The sequence below is a fragment of the Typopeltis vanoorti genome, chromosome 10 (assembly GCF_054136105.1).
Source record: "Typopeltis vanoorti isolate ZY-2024b chromosome 10, IOZ_Tvanoo_1.0, whole genome shotgun sequence".
NCBI lineage: Eukaryota > Metazoa > Arthropoda > Arachnida > Uropygi > Thelyphonidae > Typopeltis > Typopeltis vanoorti.
The window spans coordinates 3,493,175-3,512,336 of NC_143558.1; the positions used below are offsets into that span (position 1 = coordinate 3,493,175).

The 19,162-nt window shown below is 36.5% G+C and overlaps 1 protein-coding gene across 2 annotated transcripts in view; it reads right to left on the bottom strand.

Moving 5' to 3' along the window:
• The window catches only part of LOC150102135 (5'-3' exonuclease PLD3-like), a 217,721-nt gene that overhangs the window by 39,602 nt on the left and 158,957 nt on the right, over positions 1-19,162 (bottom strand). For both annotated transcript variants that reach the window (XM_090398904.1, XM_090398903.1), the window contains exon 7: positions 5,653-5,792. In XM_090398904.1, coding sequence (XP_090255030.1) covers positions 5,653-5,792 — 140 coding nt within the window. The remainder of the gene's footprint in view (positions 1-5,652; positions 5,793-19,162) is intronic.

Consider the following 19,162-nt stretch of genomic DNA (forward strand, 5'->3'; position numbering starts at 1 on the left):
ACAAGCACATCAAAGACGGAAACACCAAGCCGACATGACATGACATAGCCTCTACTTTCTCCACGAGTTCCGAAGACGACGTACTGTCGAAATGGCTCGCATCCCATTCTCCCACCCGTGACCTTTTCCCATCAATCCTTCCTCTTCCTCAAAAAATAGTTTCTATTTTCAGATCCTTCTCTTACCCCCCTCCCAAATACTCTCTACCCACCCTTAATAATAATAATATTATACATATAAAAAACCTGGGTTTTTTCGAACATTTCCCTCACATTACTTTATCCCCACTTTCCCAAACCCTTCCTTTAACAGCACATGTATGCATCTGCTGTTAACAGCAGATGCATAAGGAGATAGCCAACAATCAAAAAAAGGTATGTCCGAATTTTCCTCCTATATTTTATTCTTCATATATTAGTTTTATAACACATCAGTAATGCCCTAAGATTTGAGTAAAAAGCCAATGACATTGTAAAAAGGGGCACTCCTAAATGAAAGTATACTATATTAGCCATAAATACAATAGTTTATCTCAGAGGAGTAACATGGGAATTTTCCCAAAAATAATACCTAATCTGATTTGTTTCCAGTGCCACTGCTCATTTTTCTGACTGTGCAGTAATAGGGATTAGGTAAGTAAGTAAGGGAGTAGTTAAGTAACTTTCTAGCTCACTTGAAATATGGAACTATCTGTTTGACAAAGCTGGTAATCCATCATAGGCTATAGCCATTTAGGTGAACTCAGAGTGAAGGTCAGTGGAAGAAGCTATGCTATTAGAACTATTCATCATTCCTACAAGTTTATGTTCTCTTCAAAATTACCACATTGCCAGTGTTTAAAATGCACTGATACACCCATTTTTCAGGGATATTTTTTGGGGAAAAAATTATTTTATTGAAAAAAAAAAAACAAATTTTTGAAAATAATTATAACATCTTATCATACATTGACTGAAAACAATTTCAGAGAATTTTGGTGTAAAACTATGTATCAATGAATAAATGTAGGATTGCAATAATAGTGTTAATCTTCATCCTCATCTTCAGAACTAGACAAATTATCATCTAGAATCTTTTTCATATTGAAACAGTCATTACTTTCTTCAAACAATAAATCATCTTCAGTACTCAAAGGCATTACTAATACCACTTCTTAAATGATTTGATAATAATTTCTGGTTTTATTCCATTCCATTAGGTTTTAACCCAATCACAAACTTCTGAAATTGTAGATTTCTTTCTTCTTCATGTTGGTGTTACTTCAAAATCTAAAGACTATACACAGTTATTCCATCTCTCCTTCATGAATCCTTTCAGTGGCTTATTAATGGAGACATCTAAAAATTGTAGCTGGCTGGTTAAACCTCCTGCAATTAAAGCTAACTGAGTTTTAAACGGCTAAGTTTATTCTTGATAGCCTCAGTTCTGTGGCAACAAAATTGACCCCATATTAGCAGAGCTGGTTTCTTTAACATTCCAAAGGGATGACTGGACCATACATTTTCTATTCACAATTTCATTCCCTCTTCATCCATCCACAGCCTTTAAGGTGTGCATGAATATAAACTCCAAGTAAGCAAGTTTTGTTTGGGTAAGGTCTTCCTTTTAAAAATCAACAAAAAAAAAAAATAATAAAATAAATAAAAAATGCACGAAAAAATGACTTTTTTCATGCTCACAACTTTAAACAATGCTTTTTGCATCTTTGACATCTACTGTTTTGTTTGAAGGCACGTCGAATGTCTTAGGTACCTCATACCTATTTCCTATTTGTGATAGTTCCAAGTTCCCTTGTTTCCTAGAATTAATATATTAATACTTATGAAAGTTAATAAGTTTATTTTCATATTCATCCAGCATCTTTTATTATTATTCAGACCTCCATGGAGTCAAAAGACTCATTGTGGGAGGTCATTTTTAGGAAATACAAAGTCTATCAATACCACTCCTTGAACCCATTAACTGTCCCCACTCCAACTACTCTCTCAGGCAATGCATTCCAAGGTTCAACCACCCTCTACACAAAGAAACCACTCCTCACCTTCTTGCGCACAGCCTCCTTTCGTAACTTCCAAGGATGGCCCCTTGTCATCGCTGCTTCCTGCCGTTTCACCAAGTGAAAGAACTTTACAATATCTACCCTGTAACTGCCTCTCAAGAGTTTAAAAGTCTCGACCATATCACCTCTCTTTCTTCTATCTGCCAAACTCTGCAGTCCACATTCCCTCAGTCAATCCTCATAACTCATATTGTACAGTCCTGAAACCATCTTTGTTATCCGCCTCTGAACCCTTTCCCACAGTCAATTTATCCCCTTCAATTTGATAAGAGAAATCTGATAAGAGGGAGCCATAACACAAGCAGAGAGGGAGTTGGTTCAATCACCAAGAGCAGGAGGGAGATCATATAAGAGTAGCTTATTGAGAAGATCTTGATGCCAGACAGAAATCAAAGGCAACAACAGAAAACCTGAAATCCATGTCCAAAAGTGGGCAAAGTCAATGAGGATGTCTGCTATAGAATGAAAATGGTGGAATATTGGTGATCCCTAATTAACTGATAGGTCTCCAGGTGGTGAAGAAGCTAGCCATTCTCCATCAACTTTGATGGAGGATGGCTAGCTTCTTCAACTTTGAGAGTACCAATCTTGAGATATCAGGAACAACCACGAGTTTCTCCAAATCGTTCCATGATGTGTCCAAAGATTAGCAAGGAGGTCTGCTGTAGAATGGTGGAAACCATATTGTAATCACTAATTAAATGACAGTCTCCAGGTAGTGAAGACCATCATTTAATTAGTAGTCTCATCTTTGAGTATACCAAAATGGGAGCAAAGGGATGACAGTTTGCTGGATAAATCCCGTTTTAGTTACACCTGTCTAACCATGGCACTTAATGTATTATTCTTGTTGCAACCATCATGTCTGACTGATATAAAGAAAAAATTGTGTCATTTTACTCTGTGATATCAATTATACTTGCCAAGAAATTATATTCTTGTCTAATCCATTACAGCGCAACATAACTGCAAAGTAAAATGATTAAACATTACCTAGGTGGCCAACATTATGACCAATGTTTGCCTTGGTACCATGCACCCTGCAGAAACCACCATGGTGAAAAGTTTTTCACTTACTCACTTTGGTGCTAGTTTCATATGGAATTTAAAAAAATATTAAAGTGAATAAGAAAAGTGTTACCTTCCTGTCTGTTTCAAGTATAAAAATAAATAAATAAATAAAAGTGCTCAACAATCTCTGCCAGTGGTTCCAAGGAAAATTCCACAACAGGGTATATGAGTCAAAAATATTCTTGTGACCCTGCTCATGCTATGAATGTCCATCTGAAATCTGCTTAGTAAGATATGATTAAAATATTACCTTAAGAAAATATGAGTTTAAAAATTTAACACATACTTCAACTTTTTTTTTGTTGTTGTTGTTTAGTCTAAAAAGGGATTCTTCTTATTATTGTTAAACAGATGTCTTCGTGTTGGAAAGTTTTTCACTTAGTTATAAATTAAATTAAAGATGCCAAGAAATTATACTCTTCTTTAATCCTTTATCTAAGTGTAAGCAAACAAAGTTTATACATGGAGTATCTTCACTACTAGGTCACTTGTATATAGCGGCTAATGACTTCACATTAATCTTTTTGTTTTCACTGCCTTGAATATGATCCACGTAAAGGACATCCAAAAAGTGTAACAACACCAGAAATCATTGATTGAGTGGTACTGGATGGATATGGTATTGGATGACAGGCGAGTCAAAGTGCATGAAATTGCTGAGACTATTGGCATTTTTAAAAATTTCTAAACAGTGCTTAGAGCATTTTAACAAGAATAAAACTGATTTTGTGTGTCGATTTATTACTATGGATGAGACTTGGATTCACCATTACACACCAGAATCCAAACAGCAGCAACAGAAGCCAGTTGTTCAGTGCCAAAGAAGACAAAGTCTGTTCCATCAGTAGGAAAGGTCATGGCATTGGGATGATAAAGGCATTTTGTTTATTAATTATCTTGAAAAGGGTAAAACAATAACCAATTAATATTATTGTTATAATTATATAATATATTGTATAATACAATTAATACACTGTCAATTCCTTAATTATTAGTTATCATGTATAACCAGCGTATAAGCCTCTCAACAAGAACAATTAATATTATTCCGATCTTTTAACCCTTTCTGACTTGACAAAAAAAATTTTTTTTTTTTTTGTCAGGTCAGAAAAAACCATCTTTCATCAGGACAATGCACCTGCCCACAAAGGTGTTTTGGCAATGAGAAAATTAAGGGATCTGCACATTGAATTGTTGGAACATCCACCCTATTCCCCAGATTTGGCTTCCTCTGACTTCTATCTTTTCCCAAAACTAAAACTCTTCTTCGCTGGTCAGCGTTTTTCTTCGAATTAAGAGCTGAGAACCACTACAGGGACAGAATAATGATGCTGGAGCATCACTGGAATAAATGTATTAGTCTTAAGGGAGATTATGTTGAAAAATTACAATAATTTTGAAATTATAAATTCGTTTTTTTCATTATTGGGCCAAAATATAGACCACCCTTGTAGTTTCTGCAATGTTTCATCAATCCAAAATGACTAACTTTACACTCCCCAACAATACACCAACATACATCATCATTTACACATAAAACCATCATCATTGTCGTTCAGTCTACTATGACAGCACCCATAAAACCAGAATGATCAAATCAGTTATGTCCTTTATCAATCTCTCCCTAACTTGACATCAGCAGCATATAAATAGATATCTTCTAGAATATTCCAAATATCATTTATATAAAACTTTGACAACAACAACACTGGTCAAGCTCCTCTTAAGCCAATCATCTCCATACATAATTTTATGATACCTGAGTCAGTCAGCTACTCTACTATCTATGACGTAAACCTTGTTTGCATCCTTTAAGCATATAATAAATAGTATCATGATATATCCATTCTCTTTATTAAACTTTGCTGTTGCTCTGTTACAGAAACAGCAGGCTGCTAAACAAAAACTGCCTTTAACAAAGCCATACTATCCTCCATTGAAGATCAGTGTTATCTATCCACATCTAAATACAGGTCCCAGCCTTTATACTTTAAAAATGACTCTAGAGCTATTGATTAGTATATAATTGGCTGCATGAATCCTAGCTCTACTCTTGTTTAATGGAATTATCTTGTGTTCCTTTCATTGATTAGGAATCTTGTTCATTTTGCAAAACAGCACAAATGCAGGGACATTGGTAATTCTTCTTCACGTTACTTTAGCACTGGCACTGATATCCCATCTAATCCCACTGTGTTCAACTGAAGAGCTTGAAATAGTTTTAATATCTCTAACTTACCCATCTCTATTCTTCCTCCACACATAATTTTAGAAGGACTCTTGTTATTACCTAAATCATTATATATCTAATTAGCTTCTGATGAGAATGAAATAAGATTAAAAGAAGTTATCAGGTAAGCAGAACCATTTTAAATATTATAATGAAAGGAGAAATCATTCTGGTCCCTAACAGTAAGTCTTTTCTCGTGATTATATTGCAAATCCTAATCCAAAACAGATTTAAAAAAAGAACACAGTGTATCGTTATTAAGAATTTCAGTTTCACTATATCTAAAACTTACTTCTGAGGCTTTGTGTAAATAAGTGCAGGGATGTAATCCATGACAGCAATGTAAATAAACTTCTCTGCCTTATATATTGTATCTAGAATACTATCAATGTCAGTGGTTCGCCCTTTAGGGCAGAACTGAGGAGGTGAACTCTAAAAATATTATAATACAAAAATTTATGTAATCACTGTCTACTTTAATAGCAATGTTATTACATTTGATAGTTTCTTATGAATATTAGCAATAAAACTCATATTTATAACTTCCTCTTGGGAGATGAGAATTTAGTAGATCCACAGTTGATAATATCAACTGAGTAAGATATTTAAAACTATAATACCTAACCTTACCTACCATACAAAATTATTTCTGAAGTTCTGATTGAGATTGATAACATATTGTTAATGTGTGTGCTACATGATAAATACTAGTTCACTATTCCACGTCCAAGATTTAAGATAAAACTTTTTAAAATATATGTGTTAAATATACTTGTAACAATGAGTTATATTATTTTTTGTTCATTTTTACAAGTATGTCCAAAATTTAAGTTGTGTATCTCAGCTTAACATAAACAAGTTAGAAGGGTTTGAGTTGATAATGAACTTTTACTAAATGATCTTAATAATAGGATAAAATCAACTACTTGTTATAGGCAACTAGATGCTTTAAGGTAATGTGCAACTGACATTATGAATTAAATAATAATAATAATTATTATTATGCGACACCTCCAGGGAGAATAAAGACTCATCGAGGGAGAGTGTGCCAACAGCATCGAACGATTGATCCCTTCCAAATACTAACTGCACTCAAACTTGCTTAACTTTTTGCATGAGCCATTATTAGCAGAGGCTCTACCAATCGACCAATCTTTGCTGGCAAATGGTTAACACATAAAAATTATACTTTATTAACTCCCATATATTTCTTTGTTGTTACATGGACATCAGGAAGATAAGAAATGATCAGATGACAACACTCAACTGGTTCAAAAGAAATAATATGCAGTTTTCATAATTCAAAGGGTTACATTAATCATTCATTAAAAAAAAAAAAAAAAAAAAAGTTAACTGTGAATACTTTTCCAAACTTTGAGATACATACAATCAGAACGATTGCGGTTTGAATGGTGTTGTAGGATTTCCAAAGTTTAAAGAAATTATAATCAAAATTCAAATCTAATGAGTGCAGAATCTTGGTCAGATTCCAAAGAACTCATCTAGTATCTATGATTTATTAAAATACTTAAGGAACAGAACAACGTAGTTAAGGATATAAATTAAATTTTAATAAATATTTTCCGATATTTCGGCAATGTCACATTGCCATCTTCTAAAGGAACTTGCAAAAAAAGCACGTGCATGTAGGCACTACAAACACAGTAACTGGGAATGAAGAGATGAAGCTATTGTTCTCCTAAAAGTCCTGATGGTGCCCTCTAGCGGGCTAAGTAGGTGTTCTTGGCCGTTGGGCTGAAGGTCTGCTGATGTAAGCCTCCCAAATTTGGGGCAGTCGCATACAACCAAATTTGTTGAGGTTTGGAGAATTTCTTAGGGCTGAGGCTGATTCCATAAATAGTCTTTCGTATTTGTTACGGTGTATTACTGTAGCTTTCTTCCACCGTATTCTGTGGCATGTATCCAGAGCATGGTCCGCAAGACCAGAATGGCTGTACTTGTGAAACCGGATGTAGTCCTTGTGTTCAGAAATTCTGATATTCGCTGTCCTGCCTGTTTGGCCAAAGTAAGACAGATTACAACTGCAAGGGACCTGGTATACACCAGGTAGGTCTAGGGGAAGTGGTTGGTCTTTAGTGGAGCGGATAAGGGATGCCAATTTTCTGTAAGGTTTGTAACAGGAGGTCAGGTCATGCTTTTTTAAGATTTTGGTAATCTTTTCCGAGGTGCCTCGGATGTAGGGAATGGTGATGGATTTAGAGTAATCCTTGTTGTGGAGGGGGGGAGGGGATCTGTGGTTTGTAGGTTCTAATATTTTTTGGACTTTTTTTGGGGGGGCAGCCATTGGCTGAGAAAGTGTTGAGGATGTGATTTAGTTCAGTGTTTAGGGCCAAGTCGTTTGAACAGATTAGTTTAGCCCTGTTGTATAGTGTCTTCACTACTCCATATTGTTGTGGGGGGGGGGATTGTTGGTGAATGTATCTGCCTGTATGGGTGGGTTTTCTGTAAACCGAGAAAACCAAGGTTCCATTAGGCTGGCAGGTGACTAGTGTGTCTAGGAAAGGGAGGCTGTTTTTTTCCTCTTTTTCCAGGGTGAATTTGATTCTGGGATGTTGGTTGTTTAAGTGTGTTAAGAAGGAGAGAAGTGTTTCAGAGCCATGTGGCCAAATAGCGAACACATCATCAACGTAGCGAAGCCATATGGCTGGTTTTTGTGGGGCAGAGGCTAAAGCTTTTTCTTCAAAGGTCTCCATAAAGAAATTGGCCAAGGGTGGGGAGAGTGGTGAACCCATGGCTGTCCCCTCTATTTGTTTGTAGAATTTTCCTTGCCAAACGAAATAGCCCGAGTTCATTGTGAACTGAAATAAGGCTGAGATATCGGGAGAAAATTTAGCTTGGATTAGCTCTAGAGTTTCCTTGAGTGGGACATTTGTGAATAAAGAGGAGACGTCAAAGCTGACTATTATGTCAGTATGTTGGAGTGTAAGGTTTTCTATGCTGGCTTTGAAATGGGCTGAGTTTTTTTTTATGTGTGATGGTGTGTTGCCAGTATAGTGGGGGAATCAATGCCATCCACTATGGGACGAAATGGCACATTATCTTTATGTATTTTTGGGAGTCCGTAAATACGGGGGGGGGGATATAGAGTTAAATGGCTTTAATCTGTTGGTAACTTCTACAGGCCAAGAAGTGACTCTCTTAAGGAGCTTGTGAAGTTTTCTAATTTGAGAGTTGGTGGGATTGTAATTGATGGGGAGGTAAGTAGCCCGATCTAAGAGAAGAGCATTCAGCTTACCTGTGTAGTCCTTTTGGTTAAGGACTACAGTTGCGTTTCCCTTATCCGCTTTGGTGATAACTATTTCTTTATTATTCTTCATTTCCTGTAGAGCTTTATATTCCTTGTTGGATATGTTGGATTTTGGTGGGACTGCTTTAGAAAGGACACAAGCTACATCCAGTCTCACACTGTTGGCGACTTGATGTGGAAGGTGGCGGATTCTCATGTACTGCTGCTGACAAAGAATTTAAAAAAATACGAGGCCGACAGATGAAAAAATTTGAAAAATTAAAAAAGAACTCTACCGTCCTTCCAAAACTTGCTACCAATACCGTAATCAACCTTTCTTCAGTCACCCTAAAGCCTGAAGCAATCAACACGCTATCACGTGGCCACAACTTCGCGATTGCTCCCAAAAAAATACCCATTGAGGATATTATGATCCAGATCGAACGCGGAATCCGCCACCTTCCACATCAAGTCGCCAACAGTGTGAGACTGGATGTAGCTTGTGTCCTTTCCAAAGCAGTCCCACCAAAATCCAACATATCCAACAAGGAATATAAAGCTCTACAGGAAATGAAGAATAATAAAGAAATAGTTATCACCAAAGCGGATAAGGGAAACGCAACTGTAGTCCTTAACCAAAAGGACTACACAGGTAAGCTGAATGCTCTTCTCTTAGATCGGGCTACTTACCTCCCCATCAATTACAATCCCACCAACTCTCAAATTAGAAAACTTCACAGGCTCCTTAAGAGAGTCACTTCTTGGCCTGTAGAAGTTACCAACAGATTAAAGCCATTTAACTCTATATCCCCCCCCCCCCCGTATTTACGGACTCCCAAAAATACATAAAGATAATGTGCCATTACGTCCCATAGTGGATGGCATTGATTCCCCCACATACAAATTAGCTAAACATTTGGCCAAAGAGCTCACACACTATACTGGCAACACACCATCACACACAAAAAGACTCAGCCCATTTCAAAGCCAGCATAGAAAACCTTGCACTCCAACATACTGACATAATGGTCAGCTTTGACGTCTCCTCTTTATTCACAAATGTTCCACTCAAGGAAAATCTAGAGCTAATCCAAGCTAAATTTTCTCCCGATATCTCAGCCTTATTTCAGTTCACAATGAACTCGGGCTATTTCGTTTGGCAAGGAAAATTCTACAAACAAATAGAGGGGACAGCCATGGGTGCACCACTCTCCCCACCCTTGGCCAATTTCTTTATGGAGACCTTTGAAGAAAAAGCCTTAGCCTCTGCCCCACAAAAACCAACCATATGGCTTTGCTACATTGATGATGTGTTTGCTATTTGGCCACATGGCTCTGAAACACTTCTCTCCTTCTTAACACACTTAAACAACCAACACCCCAGAATCAAATTCACCCTGGAAAAAGAGAAAAAAAACTAGACTAGTGTGTCTAGTCACCTGCCAGCCTAATGGAACTTTGGTTTTCTCAGTTTACAGAAAACCCACCCATACAGGCAGCTACATTCACCAACAATCCCCCCCCCCCACAACAATATGGAGTAGTGAAGACACTATACAACAGGGCTAAACTAATCTGTTCAAACGACTTGGCCCTAAACACTGAACTAAATCACATCCTCAACACTTTCTCAGCCAATGGCTGCCCCCCCAAAAAAGTCCAAAAAATATTAGAACCTACAAACCACAGATCCCCTCCCCCCTCTCCACAACAAGGATTACTCTAAATCCATCACCATTCCCTACATCCGAGGCACCTCGGAAAAGATTACCAAAATCTTAAAAAAGCATGACCTGACCTCCTGTTACAAACCTTACAGAAAATTGGCATCCCTTATCCGCTCCACTAAAGACCAACCACTTCCCCTAGACCTACCTGGTGTATACCAGGTCCCTTGCAGTTGTAATCTGTCTTACTTTGGCCAAACAGGCAGGACAGCGAATATCAGAATTTCTGAACACAAGGACTACATTCAGTTTCACAAGTACAGCCATTCTGGTCTTGCGGACCATGCTCTGGATACACGCCACAGAATACGGTGGAAGAAAGCTACAGTAATACACCGTAGCAAATACAAATACGAAAGACTATTTATGGAATCAGCCTCAGCCCTAAGAAATTCTCCAAACCTCAACAAATTTGGTTGTATGCGACTGCCCCAAATTTGGGAGGCTTGCATCAGCAGACCTTCAGCCCAACGGCCAAGAACACCTACTTAGCCCGCTAGAGGGCACCATCAGGACTTTTAGGAGAACAATAGCTTCATCTCTTCATTCCCAGTTACTGTGTTTGTAGTGCCTACATGCACGTGCTTTTTTTGTAAGTTCCTTTAGAAGATGGCAATGTGACATTGCCGAAATATCGGAAAATATTTATTCAAGGTTAATTTAATTTATATCCTTAACTACGTTGTTCTATTCCTTAAGTGTTTTAATAATGCATAACCAACGTATAAGCTTGTCTACGAGAATTAGTATCTATGATATGATAAATAATGCCAGACTTATTAGGTTTTAGGAATTTTATGTATTCTAATCTCAGCAGAATGGAATGGCCCTTCTGTCCAAAATAACATAGCTGAAAGAAACAAGGGTACTTGATAAATCCAAGGCAAGGAGAGAGAGTAAACCTTGGAAGATGAGAGAAAAGGATAGTTTCTGAAATGGTTTGAAGGTGGTGCTCAGATTAAATTTGTGCACCATTCATGCTGTTTGTTCAGATGTTCCTTTATTGAATATTTTCTGGATGATCGTACGTTTACATTGAACTCTTCAGAGCCATTTTTCCTCAACCTTGTATTTAAGTTCACTCTGTAGATGATATCTTCAGTCTGGTCACACTTTCAGAGACAGAATTACTACATTTTTTTTTGAAGCCTTCGACTCTTCATATATCTAAGAATTACTACAATTTCTGGATAAAATAAACTCTATGTACTCTCATATCAAGTTCACTATTAATATGAATAACAACAGCCTTCCCTTTCTTGATAGTTTAATCAGCACCTCTGTAGGCAATACTCAATTTTGTTTATTGATAGATGCATCCATCTCTCCAGCATCATCCGTCACAGAAGACGGGTATTGCAAAACTCTTATACACTGGGCTAACGGCATCTGCTCTGATTCCTTTCTGATAGTAGAATGAAACAAAATAAAAACCAGCATAATTGCTAATGGGATATAACCATGCTGTTATACATATATCAACTGTCAACCAGACTACAATTGGATAAAAAAAAAATTGCCATCCCCTATTTTAAAGGTGCATCAGAACAAGAGCACAGGTTCTTCACAAGCACAGCCTATGCACCATTTTCAAACAATTTCATAAAGTATCCTCTTTTCAACCATCCACAAGGATAAATTACCAACCACCTTTCTCTCTCTTTGCCTGATGTTTATCAAGTATCCTGTTCCTGCCAACTTTGTTATTTCAGAGAGAAGGACTGTTCTGCTGAAATCAGAATCCAGGAAGAGGAAATGCATCTAATTCCTGAAATCCACCATCATAACTATGGCCAGTCAGGTCTGGCTGACCATACCTTGTTGGATATCTTGCACAGAATTCAATGAGTAAAACTACTATGCTTCACTGAAGCAAATAAAAATGTGAACGACTTTTTTTAGAATCAGCAACTGATTGAAAAACTGACCTAATATTAATAAATATGGTTGTGTCATCACAAGATTTGGAATACTGTAATTCTTAGGCCTAATGCCCAACACCATCGGTAGAGGAAAGGGATGGTGTGTGTGGGGGGGGTCCCCTCAAAGGACCTAAGGCTTTTAGCCTAACTTTTTTCCACTTACTGTTTCAAGTGGTTTTTTTCATGCTTCATCATCATCAAATTCCTGCCATGTATTTGATGATGATGAAGGGGTGTAGAGGATATGTACACCCTGTACCTCAAGGGGTGTACAGGATATGATAATACTACATGAAAAAAATTACATCATTACTAACTTCCTATCTACAATTTTCTTCCAAATCAGTCTGTTACTTGTCAATACTCCAACATTATCAGATCTTATATTTCTATCGTCTAAGGCACTATGTACCGTATCAATCCACCTATATCTTGGTCTTCCTCTGGGTCGTTTTGCTGCCAACCTGGTGGAGAACACTTGTTTTGCTAATCTTTCTTCGTCCATTCTGTTTAAGTTACCATACCACCTGAGATTAGCTCTGCTAACGCATTCCTGGATGCTGACAATGTCAAGTTCTTTCCTAATATCCTCGTTTTTAATATGATATTGCAATTGATGCCATTTGATCACGCCTCTAATTTTTCTCAGAACTCTCATATCTGCGGTCTCTAGTCTTTGGTCAAGTGTTTTACTTCTGACCCAGTTCTCAGATCCATAAGTTAAAACAGGTTTGAACACCGTCTTGTATACAGCTAATTTAGTGTTCCGACTAATTTCTCTCTTATTCCATATGAATCTTCACTAAAAATTGTGCCTAAGTAGCTGAAAATTTTTACTTGTTCCACAGGTTCTCCATTCCAAACACAGTTGACATTTTCAATGAGTCTACCTATTTTCATTGTCTTTCTCTTTTTATTGCTGACCTTCATACCATATCTATTACAACAGCTATTCAATTTAGTCAGAGAATCTTGCAGACTTGTAGCGGATTTATTTAAAAGTATAACATCATCCGTATAAAGTAAAGAGCTGACATTAACATCTCCATTTTTGATATCATGTTTAATACCACTTTCCTTCATAATGTGATCCATATAGATAATGAATAAAAGAGGGGATAATGTACATCCTTGTCTCACACCAGATTTAACATTAAACCATCTTCCTGTACTTCCTTTAATTCTAACTGCTGACTTACAACTCAAATACAGACTAAGTATTGCTTGACATAGTGCCCCATCGACACCATATAACTGTAGCATATTGAATATGCTTCTCTCTTGGCACCATGTCATATGCCTTTTCCAAATCGACAAAACTTAAACACAGATCTCTGTTATATTCCCATTCTTTCGACTATTTGTCGTAAAGTGATCCTGATCCTGACATCCTCTATTTGGCCTGAATCCAGCATGTTCTTCACCAACCTTTTCTTCAACAATTCTTCTCAACCGTTTCTCAAGTATACTTACATAGATCTTTCCAGGAACACTCAGTAGGGAAATACCTCTGTAATTCTCACATTCAGTTTTATTTCCCTTTTTATATATGGGTACTATGAGAGCTCTACTCCAATCATTGGGAATTCGTCCCTCTGTCCAGGCTTTCTGAACTATGCACTGCAGACACTGTAAGACTCGTATACCACCACACTTCAGCATTTCTGTTCGAATATCATCTACTCCTGCTGCCTTTCCACATTTCAAGCCTTTGATGGCTTTTTCTATTTCAAGTATGGAAATGTATTCCTGACTGCATGCCTGGTCAGTGTTTTTTTTACCACTGTGATGTCATCACTGCTTGTTTCAATTAGCAGTTTTTCAAAGTAATTACTCCATACTTCCAGGATATCTTTTTCTCCTGTTTTCATGTCACCTTTATCATCTCTAACTCCTTTTACAGCATTCTTTCCTCCATTCCTAAGCTTCTTCAACAATCTCCAGAATATTTTGTCACCTTCTCGATATTTATTTTCTATATTCTTGCCAAAGTCCTCCCATGACTTTTGTTTAGCTAGTTTTACACAGTGTTTAGCATTCTTGCATTTGTCTCTGTATTCTCTAAGAGCACAAGCTGACTTATTTAACAGGAACTTTTGATATGCTTTCTTCTTTTCCTTCACTGCCTCTTGAACTTCCTGCATCTACCAGGGAGTGCCGATTTTTTTTATCCTTGCAGACAACCTCACTACATGCCTCTCTGGCAGAATCAATCAATGTTTCCTTCAGAGTTTGCCACTGAATCTCCAAGGTTTGATTCCTGTTCTCAAACTCTTTCATTTTTTCTTCAATAATCTTTGTGTATTTTAGTCTACAGTTCACATTTGAGAGCTGCTCAACTTTTATTCACGTTAAAACTTTCTGACATGTTATTCTTTTCAATATGAAATTCAATTTTATTCTGCTCAAGACTAAATAGTGATTACTTCCAATTTCAAATCCTCTGATGGAAAACATCACTATCCATAATAACATAGTCAATGAGACTTTTCTTATTCCTTGCCTCTTCTCTCCATGTGAATTTGTGCACATTTTTATGTTGGAACATGGTGTTAATAATAACCAGTCCATGTCCTGAGCAGAAATCCAACAGATATTTGCCATTATTATTAGCTTTGCTCTTTTCTGCAAATTTTTCCAAAATATTTTTGTATGTCTCGCAATCATTTCCTACTCTGCTATTTAGATCGCCAACAAGGACCAACTTTTCCTTTTTCATTGTGTCAGTTGCTTTTTCTAAAGCCTCAAAAAATTCCTCCACTTCTACCTCAGTATAACCTTCTGTGGGACCATAGGCACAAATAAATCTAATTTTTCAGTTTCCCCTTATTACTCTACTTGAGACTGCCTGCCATTCAAGAAGATTAGCCTCGTATTTTGTGTTGAATACTATGGCTACTCCTTCTTTTCCTTGATTGTCATTTCCTGAATATAACATTTTGTATTTATTGCTCAGAAAGATCTCACCAGTTTTTGTCTTTTTTGTTTCAGTCACCCCTATTATGTCGATCTGGTACTTATCTAATTCCTCAGCTAGCTCCAGTTCTTTGCCATTCAGGCTTCTTATGTTGATAGTACCGATCTTTAACTCTGGTGATGTTGAGTTGGATGTTTTCAGACTTATTCCAGTAGCTGACTTTTTGCTGTTCACCCTGGTTCCCTGGCAAAAACAACGGGGGCCTTGTTTAACTGGGCAACTCCCCAGCCAGCATGAAATTTTGTCATGTCGCACCATCATTTTTTATTTTGGTTTAACCAATAAGAATACAATTTGGTCGGCTAAATTCCAAATTGCCAGCCAATCCTCGTTCATTCAGTATCCAGGTAGATATCCAACAGGGTGCACCACGAGAAGGTGAGGATTGGACATTGGGTCAGAAGCCCTGGTCGTTTCTCCGCATTCCTTTAAAGGCTATGTGGAGGTCTCCTCTCAGTTATACAGCTTTGACCCATAAGCACCTCTTTTTCATGCTTTTACAATTTTAATGTTGTATCCCTGATGATGTCTGCGACTGAGATGAAATACAGGATCCATTAAACTTGTATTTAATTGTTTCTTTGTACTGTATTCATTCCATTAAGCTTAATAATGAGTGACTGATAAGTCAGGCTTGCTTACCATACCACTGACATGGCCATTGCAACTGCAGAACAGCCATCTAGACTAAGCAGAAGTCTCATGCAAACAGCTTGGCAATCACCACACAGAAACATTGTTTTAGAATATCATGTATATATAGTAGATTCTAGTTAATTGGGGCATTAATTAATCAGGGCAGCCATTTATTTGGGGCAAATATTGAAGAATGGAAGCAAATTGAGAACACATAACCCAAAGATGCTTTGCTTATTTAGGCCACCTTGCTGCTTTATCAGGACAGTGGCTGTAGATGGCACAAGTTAGTGAGTTACATAGAGGTTTGCTGTCAGTTAGTGCTGGGATACAGAGTAGAGAGGATGCGTGTATTTTGACAGTGTAACAAATCTATTTACAATGATTGCAAGGTAGCATACTTTTGATTAAAACAGGTGTCTAAATTTTTTAGTAGACAGTGTAACCAACAGTGTAGTGATTTAATTTTTTTTTTTTTAAGATCCGTATCAAGATGCCAAGGAAAGATCTAACATTAGCAGATTAGAAAAGTTAGAAAAAGCCAACTGTCTAACACCAGTTATCGTAAGCTGGCAGAAATAACCTGTGTTTCAAAATCTACAATCGCACATTTGTTAGGCTAGCAGGACAAATTTTGAGAAGAATGGGCGGCACGCAATGGATAACAGGGAAAATTACGAAAATGGAAGTGAGAAGGCAAGGATTCAGATGTTGAGGAGGCTCTCAATCAATGGTTCTCTAATGTAACTGGACAAGCCATGCGTGTTAATGGTTAAATGTTAAAAACCAAATCAGAAGAATTAGCTAGAAAGCTGGACCATGTGAACTTTAAAGCTACAGATGGTTGGTTATCACGATGGAAATTAGACATGAAATGAAATTTAAGAAGGCACACGGTGAGGTGGACAGTGCTGATACTGCAAGCACTGAACAGTGGAAATCAACTAAACTACCTGAAAGTTTAACTTTTTGTTGCAGAAATTTAGTGCTGTATCCCTGATGTTAGTCATGAAATTTATGATGCGATGAAACAGGTCTGTTTTACCATGCCACATCAGACGGTTCCCTGAGCTATAAATTTGCAGCACTGTCAGATTAAAAAAAAAAAAAGCAGTGGATCATGTTACCATGTTGTGCTGCTGTAACATGTCGGAAAGTGACAAATGGAAGCTCTTGAAAATGGAGGTTATTGGAAAAAGCACTAAGCCTCAATGCTTTAAAGGACTTAGAATGGACAGTTTGCCAGTTCTGTATTATGCCAACAAAAATGCATGGATGATTTCTGTTATTTTTCAATGAGTTGGAATGGCTAATGAGTTGGGGTGCAGAACTGCAATGAAATTCGAGAAAACTTTTTTTTGCTTCTGGACAACTGTGCAGCACATCCTCAATTAGTTTGTTTGAAAAACATTCAAGTTGGATTTCTTCCTGCTAACACACCACATCCCTGGTACAGCCACTGGACATGGGAATCATAAAAAATTTGAAGACATTGTATTGTGGAAGACTGATACACTACATCCTTGAAACAATTGACGAAAATCTACTGATGTCATCTTCAACAGGCAAAGGTTACTATTTTACATTTTACAGGCAGTACAATTTGTTGCAGATAGTTAGTGAGAAATAAGCAGCACAACAATTCAAAGCTGCTTTGTCCAATGTGGTTTTAAGAAATCAGACTAGGAAAAGAGACAAATATATGACTGATAATGAAAACAAAATCATTTGGAACTGCAACACATCAGAAACTACGAAAAGTTCTTATGCATTCACAATAGCCTTCAATGTTACAATGAAAATGAAGATTATGAGGATGCAATCATTGAAAAAAAAAAAAAAATGCAACAAAACACCTAAAGACAAGGAAAGTAATAAGACTAATACACCAGAACATGAGCAAGTGATTTGAAGACTAACCAGGAAGTCAGGAAATGTATTGCTGAATTACGATCCTACTTTATGCAAGAAGGCAATAAACACTCCTTTATCTTAATTAGATAACTGTGCCGATTTTGTTCAGTTGCAGTCTAGAAAGCGAACATGTCAGGGTACACTCAATAAATTTCTCCAAAATAATTTTTGATAAAAATATGCTTCTTGGATAGATAACGTATAATTAACCACTTCAGGGCAGGGCCACGCCATGCAGTTGTGCAGATTATGCCCTGCACAAGGATGCATGAAGATGAGGGGCACCATTTCACCACATGAAATAATAAAATATATATATATAAATTTTCTTATTCTTGAATTATATCGTACTATATAAATTACACAATTACAAATTATACTTAATGCAATAAAAATGAAATTTAAAATCAGTCAAATTACTATGAATTCTTAATAATCTAACAATATTTTTAACTTAATACATCACCAGTTTTATTATAAATTTGTTTGAAGTGAGACGTTATCAATATTACCACAGATTTTATTTCACAGAGTAAGTATCGACTCAGCGAAAATTGTATAAATATTCTCGATTGTTTATTCTATTTTTAGTGGAAATTATTAGTTTAAGACAGAAGACCGATGTGTAATTGTGACTGAAACAGTGACATTGTTCTGTAAATTTGGAAGGTAAGAAACTATAACATAATTGATTTTTTTCTTGACAGTAAGCATTTGGTGAGACTTTAAAATAAAAAGGGCGGTAAAATTTACCAGCAAAAATAAATTTTGATTTTAATTGAACCTCTAGTTTTCATGATAAAAATTTATAACATTTAAAAAAAAAAAATTAATTGCAAATGACTTATTTTTGTTGTATACTTGAATAATTTTCATTTTTTTAAAAATAAATTTTTTACCTATTATTTTCTGCATAACCCCTTAATCGATTATACCGCGTGTGTGTGTGTGTGTGTGTGTGTGTGTGTGTGTGTGTGTGTGTGTGTGTGTGTGTGTGTGTGTGTGTGTGTGTGTACAGGTCGTTGCTGAGGGACCATAGCTAAAATCCTGTATATATGCAGCACAGACTATCGGCACATCAGGCTGATGCGGCTCGACTTAAATTAATAAACATAGGTTATTTATGAGCTATAAAACTCTTTAGATGATCTAGGTTTGTTTACACATAATGCAATTGGCCTTTTCTTGATACTTTTTTTTTATGCATTTTGCATCATTTCATTTTGTGTGTTACTGTGCAGTTGCCTTTTGTTTTATAAAATATTTATTGTTGTTTAGTAAATTTTTTGTGAATTTGGATTATTATTCACGTAAAGTATGTCTATTATATTTTTGCTAAGTTTGAAAATCAGTTAAATTGTTTCATTTTAGTTAATTAT